The sequence below is a fragment of the Zosterops lateralis genome (genome assembly GCF_965231275.1).
Source record: "Zosterops lateralis genome assembly, chromosome: 18".
NCBI classification, from domain to species: Eukaryota; Metazoa; Chordata; class Aves; order Passeriformes; family Zosteropidae; genus Zosterops; species Zosterops lateralis.
In genome coordinates, this window is record NC_139778.1 from 5,528,893 (window position 1) to 5,544,557 (window position 15,665).

At 44.2% G+C, this 15,665-nt stretch overlaps 1 protein-coding gene across 2 annotated transcripts in view; it reads left to right on the forward strand.

Annotated features, from left to right (window-relative positions):
- The window catches only part of MAP2K4 (mitogen-activated protein kinase kinase 4), a 65,926-nt gene that overhangs the window by 20,906 nt on the left and 29,355 nt on the right, over nt 1-15,665 (forward strand). Inside the window, exons 2-3 of one of the 2 annotated variants that reach the window (XM_083874490.1) lie at nt 3,411-3,513; nt 14,381-14,476. In XM_083874490.1, coding sequence (XP_083730616.1) covers nt 3,411-3,513; nt 14,381-14,476 — 199 coding nt within the window. The remainder of the gene's footprint in view (nt 1-3,410; nt 3,514-14,380; nt 14,477-15,665) is intronic. The other variant, XM_083874491.1, reaches the window with a different exon arrangement.

Consider the following 15,665-nt stretch of genomic DNA (forward strand, 5'->3'; position numbering starts at 1 on the left):
GGCTGCCCAGAGAGGTGGTGGAGTCCCATCCCTGGAAGTGTAAAAATATGTGGGTGTGGTGCTTGAGGCCATGGTTTGATGGTGAACAAGCTGATGGTGCTGGGGTGATGGTTGGACTTGGTGATCTTAGAGGTCTTTCCAACATTAATGATTTTGTGATTCTGTAAATCATAGATAGTCTAGGTGAAGTAAAAATAGCAGTACACAATCTAACTCTGGAGGAATACTTTTGGCCTGCATATGACCTGCTAGACAGCTGTTTCTTGTTGTTTGAAGGCTGGTTGGCTGTGGTGTGGTACAGGGGCCTCACAGTGATGAGAACTTAACTGCAGAGCCAAGTGCTTGGATTAATTCTGGTGACGGATAGCAGCACATAAATAATTCTGTCCTTGGCCTAGGACCTATTCACCAGTGCAGCAAGGAACAAGGGTTGCTGTGAGCCTGAATTTTTCTGGGGCTGTTGGTGTAGGTGCTTTCCCCAGTGTCCATTTTGGCTGTGATCTATGGAATTCCAAGGGTTGTGCATTTGGAACACAAGGTATCACTCCTGAACCTCAGTTCAGTGCACAAGCCTGGTGGTAGAATGATAATATCCTTTCAAAAATTGTTTTGAGGACACCACCACCAATACCACTTTAAGGCTGGGATGGTTTGTAATAAAGATTTTTATCTTTATGGGTAGATTAACTCATTTGCAACCAGAAAGCTATTTTTGGCTGTCTTTTTTCTTCTTGGAGAGCAACCTAACATAGGATACAATCCAATTCAGACTTCCTCAAAACATAAGGTAGTACTTGCTACTTCTGCTCAGCTAAAGGCCAGGCCATCTTGCTTTCAAATATGGTCTGGACTTGGTATAACCATTAACATGCAGCTAAACAAACCCAGCAGTCACAATTGGGAAGACCGTAAGTCAAGAAACTTCATGATTTCAGGTCTGGTTTTGAGGATTGCCCTAATTTATGAAAAAGTTATCTATTGCAGAGTTAGTTTTGGTTTCTTCCAAATCATTCTCTCTCCCATAATCTTTACTGTAAAAGTTCTCAGAGAAGTAGATGTTAAAATGGTTAATGATTGGAATTATGTGTTAAGTTAGCAGAACCTTTAAAAGATAATTTATATAGGGTGGATATTTCTGCCACACACTTTTGGGCAGTTTGGGCCCACAGCCTTGGTGATGATGGACATTAGTGAATCCCAGAAGCACCATAACCCCCAATCTCTTTGCTGTAGAGAGGCAGGGTGGTCTGTAATGAACCTCCTGCATCTAAAGGGCTTCTTTTGCTTCCAGTTAGAAAGATGTGTCTGAAAGGAATAGAGACGTGGAGTCAAAAGTCTTGTTTAGGATGAAACTCAAGGTTTGGAGTCCAGAACTGAAGGTATGGAAGGCTGCTGGGGACCACAGTTTGCTTTGGCTCTCCTCAGACTTCGCTTCATTTGAATCTGTTGTTTCACTTACAGTGCATTTCCCTGTGATCTGTGCTGGATGGAAATTCCTGGCATTTCTCAGGATGTTCGTTTTTCCCGGTCACATTCCTTGTTCATCAGCTGAGCAGAAACAAACCATCCTGTTTGCTTCCCAGGGGCAGCCTAAGCTTCTGGATTTGTTGGACTTGTAGAAAATCCAGCTTCAGATAGTGAATTGACATAATTGAAACTATCCTTAGAAACCTACTGAGCTTGAAATCAATAGACCAATATTTAACTGTGTTACGAAGTGTTCTGTGCCTGAGTAAGGAAAAAACTTGGTGTATAAAGTTTACAAATAGTAAGAATAGGAACAGGCTGTGAGGACATTTTCTGATGAGGGTTTGTAGTTAATTGTGTCAATTTTAGTCTTGGGCCGCTTCAAGTCCCCTGTTCTCCTGAGCTGTATAAACATTGCTGTGAGAAAGGGAAAACCTTACAAAACAATGTAAGTGCCCTTGACAGAGGGGTGTGGGGCTTGTGATTGAAACAGAGTCAAAGGATAATCCTTGGATCCCTCCCATCTGAGGGCAGATTTGTGCTGCTGTGACAGGACCTGTGAGTGAGGGGTTGTGTGGCCATTCTCTACAGATTCCTCCAGACCCTTTGCAGTCGTGAATTCAGTCTGGTTTTGCTCTGTGTGAGAGGAGAGATGCCCTCAGGGATGCAGTCAGAGGAGGTGTGGGAGGTCAGTGAGGTGATGGTGTGGTGTTGTGACAGGTTGTGCACTCACAGAAGGCCCTCTGGTTCTTCGTTGCTGCAGACCTGCCCTCAAGGGACAAACATGAGGTACAGAGTGTTCTGTGTCTGTACTGGCTGAGTGTCCTTAGTGTCAGCTTGAAATGGGTTGTTACAGTGTGAGTGGTGAGGCACAGGCTGCCCAGAGAAGCTGTGGTTGTCTTATCATTCAGAGTTAGGTTGGATAGGGCTTTGATCAACCTGACCTAGTGGAATGTGTCCCTGCTCATGGCGGGGTGGGAATGAGTTAGTCTTTAAGGACCTTTCCAACCCAGAGACATCACTCAGGCAATGAGAAGCTGGGGGGGGGGGGGGGGGGGGAGGATTCAGTCCTGGGCTCCTGGGAAGTTGGAAGGAGAAGAGAGCTCATTTCAGGTGTTTTGGTGTGAAGGAGTGCAGATTTCCTGTGGGCAAATGGGAACAATACAGGATCTTCTGTACCCCAGTGGGAGGACTGGGGAGGGAAAACAGCCTTTGTAGTCCCCATCCTGCTGTTGGTTGGCCAAGTCATCTCAACTTCAGTGGAAAATACAGAACCAATGACTGGCACAGTGACCGGGACCCCTCTCACACTACTATTTATTTATTTTGTGTTTCCCACTTCTCCTTCCGTTAGCTGCAGAGCTTTCCTGGTCACCCCTCAGGCACTCTCTGCTTGGCATCTCCCTTGGCATAAGGAATGCACAGATACCCATCCTCCCTCAAGCCTGGTTATCTCCATTTGCTGCTAGCCTGAGGGAGGATCAGGTACCCCAACAGCCATCCTGTGCTTGGAGTGTCACATAAAACACATCCCAAGGTGCCCTTTCCCTCTTCAGTGCCATCCCTCCAGGTCTGGTGCTGTGCCCAGGCTGTGTGTGGCAGGTCAGGCCTCTGTGCCCTATGGGTGTACAAGGAGGATGCTTAGCCCTGGGGCTGGAGGTGGTTGCTGGAGCCCTGACTGGAGATCCAGGTGCTCCAGCTGTCACGGGAGATGCTGTGGATGCCTTGCTTTGGTAACTGCCTTGGAATGAGCTGGGGAAGACCTTGGTATCAGAGCTGACTCTGTGTCACCATCCCTGTGTCCTAAATCAAATTATGATTTGCTAGTGTCGTAAAATGTAAAATGCTTTTCTTACAATATGTCGGGTTTTTTCTGTTTATTTCCAGATGCTCTCAATATTTTGTGCTGACAAAAAGTTTACTTTATGTTCGTTGTCTCCCAGGTAAACGCAAAGCGCTGAAGTTAAATTTTGCAAATCCACCTTTCAAGTCTACAGCAAGATTTACTCTAAATACTTCTGGAGTTCCTTTCCAAAATCCACACATGTGAGTATAAAGCCAATGGCACAACTAGTGGAACAATTTTAAATTAATTAGCCAAGTTAGTTAAATGGAATTTGATTAGTCCAGTTATTCTGTAGGTTGTTTAAATCTCTGAGTCACCATAAAAGATTTTTTTTCCAGAATTAAAGAAAAGGTTAAATTGGGATCTTCTTGGTTTACACTGGAGCTAATGCTTTCCAGAATTGATTGAATTGAATATTGTAGCTGATAATGCTAGATACACCTATAATTAATGTCTAGATTGGGTCACTGTTGTTTTCCTATCTCTTTTTTCAGCTTATTACTTTTTGTTAGAATTTCTTTTTTCTGCATTACTTGGGAAAGCCATAACTGTGATAGAATTGTTTTCAGCACTAAAACAGACAAAGGTTGAGGGTTATCATTTTAGCAACAGGAGATGTTAGAGGAGTTATGCAAAGTTTAGGTCTCAGTGAGTTTTCTAGCCAGTTTAGCCCCAGGATATCCTTGTCCAAGGTCAGAGAGCAAGTGTGGCACAGAGCTGTTCCTGACTCTAGTAAATACCAGAGTACATCAGCACCAAAAAGATCAGCTTTGTATCCTCAGATCCACCAATCTAGCTGGACAGTGCTGCTCTGCAGCTGGTCACTGTGGCAGATGCAGCAAGCAAGGAAAAGATGTCCCACATTTTTCTTCCCTAAGGTCTCAGGAGTTTTCTCAGTGTCAAGTCTCAGAAGCTGCACCTGCAGCCTCCCTGCTGCCTGGGCTCTCTGGAGTGTCCCTGTCATAGACTGCTCCTGCTTGGCTCTGCATGTCACTACCTCTGTCCTGGAGCTCAGTGCCTTCTGCTTCCACAGGACATACCTGCTGGGTTCTGTTCCTGGGAGCTTCTTTATGCTGGAGATTTTCAAACAAGCCTTTATCAAGTTAGGAACATGTTTCTGATGAGTTATTGATGGTAATTATAATACAAAGAAATTTTATAGAGTACTTCAGATGATTCTTAAAATCTTGAGTGACCTGTCCAGCAAGTCCTCTTCTTTCCTTCTTGCTCCTTTCTGAAATAGTGTATTATTACTGGTTATAGAGCTCACATTTAGATACTCACTTTTTGTGTGTCATCACATCATCAAACTCTTGTAAATATTTTCTGCACAACCCCTTCTGGGCTCTTTCATCTCTGTGACCTTCTTAGTCCATTAAATAAAGGACTTAGTCTCAGCTAGTGAGTCCCCACCATCAGCCATCTATAGGGATTTGACTTTTCTGTGTTTATCTGTGCGGATTTCTGTCTCGGATTCACTGGAAGTCACAGTGGCTCCTGTCTAGCACAGAAGAGCTTTTGTTGTTAGTCTTTTACATCTTAAGTTTCATGTTTGTGCAAGTGATTGTCAACACTGTCCAAGACAGGTGCTGCTCTTCCTCTGTGGGAGTTGCAGTTGCTGGCAGGGGTTGGATCCTAGCCTGGTTAATGGTGTTAGTAGGTCTGAGGGCTTGCAGGTGATTTAGGTTGGATATGATAGCAGTTCAAGTGCTAAAATTGATGGTGATGTGTCTGTGCTGGAGCTTTCTTGGGAGGCTGCAAGCTGTCATGTCCATTTCTGTTTGAAAGAGATGGATGGTGTTAGCTTGATTGCTTTCTCTGTAGTGAGGCTGGTTGAGCTTGGGTGCAGCAAATTGTCCTCGTGTCCTTTACATGTCCACAGCAGAAGCTATTCCTCAAAAGCAGTGTCGACATCTTCTGATTGCACGCTTCCATCAAGTGTTTTTCTCACAGCTGATGTATCTCCGTCTCCTCCCTTCTTCCCTGAGATTCTGGAATGACCTTTTCCTCAGTAGGCTAGAAACCTTTTCTAGACTTTGGATTTGAACTGGATATTTCAGACGTCCTTGCCCAGACGTGTTCCTGACGCAGAGTGTGTTTCTGTTCACCAAGCCACTTCTCAGCCTGGTGGAGCTGAACAGCCTGGGGTTCCTCCCGAAATGAGCACTGGCTCCACAGTGCTGAGGATTGTCCTGGACAGACCCTCTTGGTTCAGATGGATAGATCTGAAGATACAGAGAGGTTAATTTTTCACATGAAATTTGGGGTTCTGTGGTTTGGATCCACCAGTCCAGGGTGTCTTGTTGATTTTGCTTGAGATGGTGTGTTGAGCAGCAGAAAGTGAGGCAGGGGTTTGGAAGGAAGATCCATTCTGGTTCTGTGACTGCATGTGATGGAATAGGTGTGTCTTGTTTGGTTCAGCTGGAACTGCTGCTGCCAGATCTTCTCGAAAAGTGCAAAGAGATTTTCATCTAGGCATGACATGTTTTCTGCCTGTCTGTAGGGCATCCAGCACAGTTGTAAACATAATTTTACATGTGACCTGTACAGGGCAGGGCAGAATAGAGCCTGAATTATAGACAGTAGTTGGGGAATATAATTCATACTTGAAAGGATGCAGTCTGGAGAAGAGGTGAGAGTTTTGCTGATGGCTGATGCCTGGTCAGAGTCAGTGAGGCTGTGTGATTACCATACTGTGCAGGCTGGGGAGCAGTCAAGGCTGTGGAGACCTGCCAAGTTAGCCCATGTCTTTTGTGAGTTCAGGCTGACTTTGTCACTTAGGCCAGATTAACAGCTGTTAACTTTGTTTTCCCTGCAGCAGATGTTGCAGAGGCTGGAGGACACAAGCCATGGTTAGAGTGAGCTCTTCAAATTCTAACCCATTATACCAACTGGAAAGCATCCCACCTTTTACCTCATCTGTCCTGTGTCCAAGTAGGATTTAGGTCACAAACAAAATTAGATTACTCCGTTATCTATATGGAAGCTTTACAGAGCTGCTTGCAGCTGTTTGCCTTTACTAAATGGAGATTCAGATCACACTAACAGGAGTGATGTGGTGAGGTGTGACTCTGGTTGTGCATGGCAGGATTTCTGGCTGGGCTGGGCTGGGCTGCCCATTGCTCTTGAAACGACGATAGAAACCATTTGGCTGTAGAGGAGATTTTTGGTTTTCTGGAAAGCTTTGTGTTCTTGTGCATTGATATCTGGATGTAGGTTTAGAGGATTTAAATTGACCTGCTAGGAAATGGGCAAGCACAGAGAATGTTGTTTGGTATTTGATTGACAGCATGCTCCTTCTTGAGTGTTCTGTCTGCTGACTGGGAAGTCTCTTGACTCTCAGAGTTGCCACCTCTTGAGAACCTGATTACCAAAGCATTGCAGTTTCACCTAGAAAGGTGACAAAATGAACTAATACCTCTTAGTGTACAGACTTCATGTTTGAAGTGTCTAGTCCAGCTGAACTCCACAGTCTCCCTATAGCTTATGAGTGTCTTCATGGATTTACTGGGACCTGAGCTTTCCAGAGCTGCCCTGTGTGGAGCTTCTTCTTGTGACACCTGGGATAGTCACAGGCTTTCCAGAGAGCTGCTCCAAGAGTGTGTTGAATGTTCTACTGAACTCTCAGGGCTGGATTCTTCAAACGTTAGTGGAGATCCAGTTGCACATCAGATTTTGCTGCTTCTTTTTTTTCCTGTATAGTTCAGGGACTGTTATTCCTGGAAAGTTTTGGTTTTTTTTTTTTGTGGTTTGTTTTTTTTTTTTTTTTTTTTTTTTTTTTTTTTTTTTTTTTTTTGTTTTGTTTTGTTTTGTTTTGGTTTTTTTTTGTTTTTTGTTTTTTGTGTTTTTTTTGTTTTGTTTTGTTTTGGTTTTTTTTTTTTTGTGTTTTTTTTTTTTTGTTTTGTTTTTTTTTGTTTTTTTTTGTTTTGTTTTGTTTTTTTTGTTTGTTTTTTTTTTTGTTTTTTTTTTTGTTTTTTTTTCTGGCTGTTCCAAAGCCTCTCTGAGGTGTCTGTTGCTCTTTTAATCTCCTCTTAGGCTTTCCCATACCCTTTTGGCATGTGGGGTCAGGCTCTGTAGCTGCATAGCCTGCAGCTGGTGGAGTTCTTTAGGAAGTAACCTGAGAGTTCCTACCATTTTTGAAAAAAAACAAAAAAAAAAAACCCCAAGACCTAAACCCGAAAGGGGAATATCCTAAACTGGCATGTTCCCTGTTACTGGTGTGAATTTTCCTGTAAATATTTCTGTCTCTTCCTCATTTCTGTAATTATCACTTCACATCTTTATTATTACTGATTTCTGTTACCTTTCTGCTGTGGGAGTGCTGCCTGGAAGCCTTGGAGGCAGAATTCAGAGTCAAAGGTACCAAGAATATGAACTTTTTTCCTGTGATTGAATCTGTCCCGTTTCCTGAAAGTTGCAGAATCTGGATGTAATCACTTTTTTCAAGTCAGCACAACAAAAATGTAACCTCCAAGGCCTCAGAGATCTCAGTGTTTGAGGGAGCCTGTGGTAACCAGGCTTTCACTTTTCCTCCAAACATCACCGTCGGTTCCGTATTGGAACAATGCTTTTTCTGTATTTTTTCAGGAGCATTTTTTGCAAATTGATGAATTTTGCCTTGTATTTAATCTTCCTCTTCCTTCCAAGAGTTTACAAGTTCATTTGGCCAGTGATCTCTGCATGACAGAGATTATGTGGTCTGTAACACACTCGAGTATCTCTGGCTTTGAGTAGGTCACTGCTTCAGAGAAGGTGCTGCCAGAGTCAATGTGAGATTTTAACTGAGTGTACTGCTTTAAGGTCTGTTTTATTTTCTTTTTGTTTTAGCTTTCTGAGTTTTGGTATTTCTTAAGTGCACATCCTCTCTGGAAAGTAACTTTTTGCTGTCTGCAGCTTCCAAATTAAGCTTCTCTAGCAGCTTCCACATCCCTTGGAGCTTCACTGCCCTGGTAGGACTGTTCTCTTCTTTCTGTAAGGGCTTGATATCCCAGCACCCTGCTTCTGACTTTAGGCCTTCTATGTCCGGAACCAAAATTTGGACCTTGTGTCTCCATTCAGCTAATCCACATGAATTTTTCAAGGATGCTGAGCACCTGCCTTCCTGCCACACTACAGGGACCTGGGCTCCTCAGAACTTCTGGAAACTAGTGAGCCACCCTTGAGTGTCTAAATCAAATCCAGCCTGATGTTATGTAATAACCTGACTCCCATGGGTTCCAAGTGCTTCACGGGTGCTGAGTGATTGTGCTGAGCAATTACAAATTGTTGCACAAGTCTCTGCATTCCTCATCCTGTGGATGGGAAGCTGGGACATCCTGTCTTTCGGAAGAGGCAGAGGTTAGGCCAGAAGCTTTTGATAGACAGATCAACAGGGATCTTTGATCTGTGATCCACAGGTAGCTCTGTGTTACTTGTCCCATCTGGGCATGATTGGGAGCTGCTGTCCTGGTCCTTGTGCACACAGCCATGGTCAGACCTGCTCATTTGGGGGCAGAATTTGGACCTTGTAGCCTTGACCCTCTTGATGTGATGCATAACAGGGCCCCCACCCAGGGCTCAGGGAGCCCTGTCCTCTCCATGGTGGGAACAGCAATGATGGGTGAGAGGATGGTGATGGCTGAAGTCACCTTCTAAAGCTCTGAGACCTGGCCTGTCCTGCCCAGACAGGGACAGCAGCTGGTACTGGGGTGGCACAGGAGTTGTGGTGGCAGAGGCATTGGGTTATCCAAGGTGGGAGAGGCTGGAGGCTTCTGTGCCTGTCTGTGTGAGCGTTCATGCAACACAGCCATCCCTGGCCACTGAGCTGGGACACAGATGTGTACTGCAGTTCCTAATTCAATATGTATTGGCTGATGTTTGGGCTGCCTCCTCAGGGCTGTTTTCCATGGCATGTTGGGCAAAAGAAGGTGGGATGGGGTAGTGTTACCTGTAAAAGGTATTTTTAATAGTGTTGTCCTCACTTTTCTGGGGACACTAAGGTGGTGTCTCGGGTAAGTCACTCAAGAATAGTAGTTCTGAGTTGACTACTAGGTTTTTTCTACTGAGTTGAATGATGTGGAGGGGAGTGAAGCATTCTGGGTTAGTTGGAATGAGAAGGGTAGAGCAAAGAGCTGGAAATGTTCGTTTGTAAACTGAACTTGATTTCATTCAATATGAAATATCCATCAGTGTGGCCTGTTGGAACACAGAGTGGACAGAAGAGCAAAGCTGGGGATGACTCCCTCGGGTAGGGGTTTCCTATAGACTTTCCTTCTCATGCCTGGGTTTTGGTGAGCTGTGTTGCCTCCCCTTCATCCAGTGACATGGCTCCATGGGTGACCTGTGGTTGGCCAAGTTCTTCCCTGAGACATGTACAAGGCACCATCCTTGACTCCATCCATGCTCGTGGCAAAAGCCCAGTGTTTGCAGCCTGTGCAGGACCAAGTTGCTGTTTGGGGGTACCTGTCATGCCTCCAGAGCCTGAAGGAGAGCTGGGGGTGACCATTTTCCTTGCTTAGTCAGCTTGGTTCCAAAAGCACAGGTTTATAAACCTGAATACAAGGTCAGTGCTTTGATAATACTTTGTGTAATCTGCCAAGGAAGACAAGTTAGGAAAGTCTGTCATCCTGGCCGTGAAGTATTGGAATTTTCCCCATTCTACTTCCTGTGCATGAGATGAGGGATGGTGCTGTCTTTCTTTGAAAGCAGTTCAGGGCTTCAAGCTATGGAAGATTTGATGTGGTTTAAGAATTTTGGGTTTATGTAATTCCTCTGGTTGTGTCTTGATGGTTTTGAGGTAGCACTGGGTCTGGCAGGAGCAGAGCTGTCCCATCAGTGTGCAGCAGGCCCTGGGAACTCCTGAGCTGCAGCTCTCTTCATATATCCAGGGGCCATGTCTGCTCCTGGCACAGCTGCAGAACTCACACCAAGATGTAACTGCAGTGCTTGTTTCAAAGCAGGGAAAGTAGGTTGAGGAGTTTCAGAGCTGGTATCAGCTCTTGCCTTCATGCTATTGTGTTACCAGAAGCAAAATTTTCTTCCCTTCTTTCCTTCCCTTTATTTTGAGATGCTGCATCCAACTGCAACGACAGCTGTGTACATGCTCTAGGAAAACTGGTCGTAAGTTTTGTGGAGACTTTCAAAGCGTTCAGGACACCAGAATACCTCAGTCTTTTCTGGAGGGCTCATGAGAAAGTAGGAGATCACAGCTACATGCATTTGGACTTTTCTGTAAATAGCATCTGGATCTGTTGTATTCTCAGAGTACTTTAAGACTCATGTGTTTGTCCCTTTACCATTTTATCTGGAAAACTCTGTGAGCTGTTCTAAAACTTGTGTTTCATACTTTGTAGAGAAGGTGAGATGTGATGCCATCTCTGAGCATTCAAATGGTCTGATCAATTATTCATCAGTAACTTTTATGGTTAAGAGGTACAGACGAGATCCAGAATTCCATTTAACAGCCAGAAGCTGCTAAAATTTCTCCCTTTCTCCCTCCTGCCATGAGCAGTCCTTGGGATTTGAACTTTTGGATCAAAATGATCCCAAGCCACTTGTGTGTTTCCTGCATTCCAGAATGACCCAGGGATCCTCTGTGCTGAGTGTATTGCTGCTCTCCTGCCCAGGAGGGAACACTGTACATTGCTCTGTTTGAGCTCATCAGTTTGTAAGGCAGGCCCTGAAAACCCAGCAGATGAAACTGATTGCCATTAAATTTTTTCCAGGGATGAGGAGATGCTTTTTGCTCATCTTTCTAAATCACCTGAGAGCATGAGATGCTCTCATGGCTTTCTGTAGTTAATTTCTTCTAGCCCCATAAATCTGCTTTCTGAGCTGCCTTTTTTTTTTTTTTTTTTTTTTTTAATCCAAGGTCAATGGGGCCATAGTTGTCCAGTGCTTACATCCTGTATGTCTTAGGGACTGGTGTCTTGGCACATGGGTGGAGTCCTCAGGCTGAACAGAGCCCAGTATTCCCACATTCCCTCCTCTTTTTTGGGCAAGTGCAGTATCTGCTGGCTTCCTGTGCAGAACATGCTGGTGTTCAGAGAGGAAAATGGGATGAAGCAGAATGTTATGTGTTAACATCTCTGAACACATGTGTATAAATATATCTGTGTGTACGCCCAGGTTTGGTCTCTACTCATTTTTTGGATTAATATCTTGTTCAATAATTATTTACAAGTAGCAAAGTAGAACATGGCATATGCATTGGGCTGAGCTTGGTGCCTCTATGTGTCTCTGCTGTGTTGAGCAGCTGGTGGAGCTGGGCTCTGACCCTGGAGGGCTGTCAGTGTCACTGTTAATCTGAGAGGATCAGGCATGGACCACCACAGTTTGTATTGGATTGGACTCCAACCCTTTGACTCCAGATGGAAAACCACATTCCTGCAGGAAACCTCTTTAAACCAGCACTTGGAATAAACTCTGCTCATTGCTACACTGTGTACTTGGGATCCCACGTTTCATCAGAGCAGGACAGGCACATCCTTTATCTCTTCAGACTTAATTCACCACCTCATAGTAAAATGTCTTTTGTTTTCCCCTGGCTATGGAAAAGTGAGTCAACTCTTCTGCTTTGTGGGTTCAGACTGAAGGAATCAGTAATTGCTTTATCTTCTGTACACATTGAGCAATGGAGAATAAAGAGAGGACAGTCTTCAGATTCAGAGACTGCATCAACCCCACAGGTCTTTGTCAACACCTTCTGTCCTCATTCTTTGCACAAATAAGAGTGACTTCCAGCCTGTGCCGTGGAGGATGTTGGGTCTGAATGGACAGGATGCACACAGGAAATCAATCAGCTGTTGAATAGAGTGGTCATGCAAAGTGTCTTGTGGTGGACAGGATGGATCTGATGGAGGTGGGGGTTGGCCTGTGGGACTGAACTGGTTTTGCTATTCTGCTTGCTTGGGGAACAGGCTTCCGAAAGGGACTTAAATTATCTGGGTTTGCCGTGTATTGTGTCTGTGAGAACTAAAGATATCCTTGATATCTGATGGATATTCTTGCCTTGTACCACAAACACCTTTCCATTTTGGGAAACTTCAGTGAAGAGAGAACAAATCATAAAATCATAGCATAAACTGAGTTGGAAAGGACCCACAAGGATCATTGAGTCTCCTGGCCCTGCACCCTGCAGAAATCCTGCCCTCTGCTTGGGAGTGTTGTCCAAATGTTCCTTGAGCTCTGGCAGCCTTGGGGCTGTGGCCATTCCCTGGGGAGCCTGTTCAGTGCCCCACCACTGAAGAGGGAGAAGAACTTTTTCCTGATATCCAACCTAAATCTAATTGGCCAAGCCAGTCTCCAGTGGATTATGGCAATGCTGAACACTCTTCTTTGTTGAGCCTGTTTTTATTCCTTCCTTCCTAAGATAAGCTTGCAATAAATCCAGGTGAGCAAATGGTCCTTCATGTCTGGCGTAAGTGGTGCCTTTGCAGAGACAAGTGTGGATCAGTTGGAAATAATTATTTCTTATATCTCCTGCTGCAAGCAGAGTGAAGGTGGTTGTCCTCTCTGAGGGGCACAGGGGCTTAGCAAAGCAGCTTGTGTTCTTTTCTCTGTGGTGTTCTAGGTGGGTATTTCACACCAGTGAAAAAGGAGAAAGGTGATTGTCTAGGAACATTTAGCTCCTTACAGCACCCTTAGTTTTGGGTGAACGTCCTTGCAGAGCTTACAGCAAACCAGCTCTTGGCTCTGAAGGGTCAGTGAGAGCACCATGCCCCAGCAGCCATCATGGAGGAGCCCAGCATGGAAAATCTCACCACACTACTGGAGCCTGGGAATCTTCACATGGTCTGCGCAAATCTTTTGTCTTAGAGAAGGGACATTTTAAATAAAAGTCAAATTTGGTCTACTTGGTCTTGTTACAAGCTCTTTTGGTCCCCACTTTGAAGTAGCTGCATCTCTTGAGTGAGCAGTCTGTCTTGCAGTCAGGTGCTTTCTGTGTCTTCCATCTGTCCTTGTCTGCCATAGAAAGAAATACGTGACCAGGTGCATTCTTGGCAGTGAATTTCAGGTTATTTCAGGCTGTGATGCAGCCCAAAGTTTGTGAGATATTGTTCGGTTGCATATTTTTAAAATCTCAAAAGAGAAGTTGGACTTTTCCAGGCTTGGGTTGTAATTTTTCTGTCCTACAGAAGTTTGAATTAGAAAAATCAGTTCTTCAGTGTATTTGAAACTAAACCATTTCTTATAGTTGAATTAGCAGTGTTCATTACCTGGCCCTGTCAGGTGGTTCCCACAAGGAGCTGAGCAGAGCCCCTGGTTCCTTTGCTATCTGTGTGTCCATGGCTGCAGGGTCAGTGGTGCAAGGATCCAGGGCTTGTTCCCCACACTTAGCAGAAGCCCATCTCACCCAAGCTTCTCCAACTGCTCTGAGATAACAGGTCCTCATGTTGAGAAGGATTTCTAGAGCTGGACAGCTTGAGGGACTCTGATATGCAGAATACAATTTCTGTTCCTAGAGAAGTCTCATAGTGCAGAGTGGTGATTAACTCTTGTCAGTTGTAGGGCTCTGGAGGGACTAAATGAGGATGTAGTTGTTCAGTTCATTCAGACTTATTTGGGAGAGGGGATCTGATGAATGGCAAGCCCACCTGGGAGAGACCACCAGTCCTAGATTGGTGGATTCAGGATGGAAGCTCGATTTTTAATTTTTTTAAGGGAAAAAAGGTTGTTAATAAGATCTGCCTTAGCACAAGAAAAGCAGAGCAGGGATGGTCAATGTGCCTCGAGGGAAGTAGCATGTCACTAACATACAGGTATTTGGCTAATGAGTTAATAATGCATGCTTCTAATTGTAGTAGTAATACAGTTGGAAATAAGAATTGTCATTGCTGTAAGAAAACAAATTGCTTATGACTTAATATGTTAAAATGAGTTCAAATGATCGGGTGTCGCTTTGCCCCCAAGGAGGGGAGGTTGCTTTGGTGGAAATTGGAAGCAAAAGATGGCACAGTGGCTGTGATTTGTGCCACTGAGTGCTCAGTGGGCAGTGTGACTTAGCTGAGTATTGTGTTGTTCGTTACTGTGTCATGTGATAACAGCACCATGTTTTCCTGTCATTTCCACAACTTTTCCTGGCTGAAGTGACACACAAGCAACCCTGGGTAGTAATCACATTGTCCCGTTCAGTTTCAAAAGGAGAGAAGCGGACCTCATCCAGAAACTTTCCAGCAGGCTACAGTAAGCTTTCCTGTCTGTTAGCCATTGTCAACTCTTCTCCATCCCGCAAAAATGGCATCTCTTAAAGTAATGAAATTGTCTCAGAAATAGTGTCATTCCATCGAGTGATTGCTGTGTAATAATGATTTTGCAAACTATTTATGGTCTGTATTGAGGTTATTTTGTTGATTCTTATGGATGTGCTTGTGTCTCTGTTTACTGTTCTCTCTCAGGGAGCTGCCCATGACTCAGGAGAGGAAATAAAAAGAATCAGCATTCTCAGTAGGGTTGTTTAAATTAATTAGCTCACAGTTTTCCAATATTATCCTGAAGTTCTTTCCAGTTTAAGCTTTGAAATCCCAGCAGTGGTGGGTTCAGTGAATGTGCTGCAGTCTGGCTCATGGCTGAATCAAAATGAGTTTGAGATCAGTGTGCTCAGTTAAATTCTGCTCAGTCTTGACTAGGATGGGTGGAGAGGTTTCCTCCATGTCAAGGTGTAGGGCTAATTAAAATCCATTGTAACTCAGTGTTTTACCAGTACAAAATATTCACATTTTAAAAGCCTCAGCCAATCCCCATTGAAGCCAGGGAGACTCTTAGCAGCCTTGAGCATGTGCTGGGCTGAGACATGTGGGCTGTGGAAGGGCCGTGCCATCTTCCACTTTCTGTTCTTATCTTTATTTTAATGTTTTGGAGGAGCATAAAAGCCAGAGTAGTGCTAGGGAGAATTTCAGCCTCTTGGTCACAAGGAAAGGGAGAAAATGTGCTTTGCTTTAGTCTGGGTACGTCACAGGTGCAAAACTATTTCCTTCCTTTGCCACATTTTCTGTGTTTCTTCTTCATGTCTAGGAATCTGTTCTTAAATATAATGAAGCCTCAGGACAGTTTACATGGATTAGAGCAAACCAAAATTAGTTCTGCCCCTCTTGCAAGGATGCTGTTTGGTTATGAAAAACAAAAATTTCTTCTTTTGAGAATCCAAAAGCTTTGTGACAGCATCGACATTTCCATCGCTCTAGGAAAAAAATTGGAACATTTCTTCTGGAGACTTTTTCTAGTGAAATTCAAACTAGGATTGATATGGTATTAGCATTGGCCTGCAGGGTCTGAAAATGATTTTAGAAATGACAGACTTTGAGATAGAAGTAACAAAGCTCTCTAAAACCTCTCCAGGCTGTCTGGAGTCTTGGTAGGAACGTGTCAGGCACAG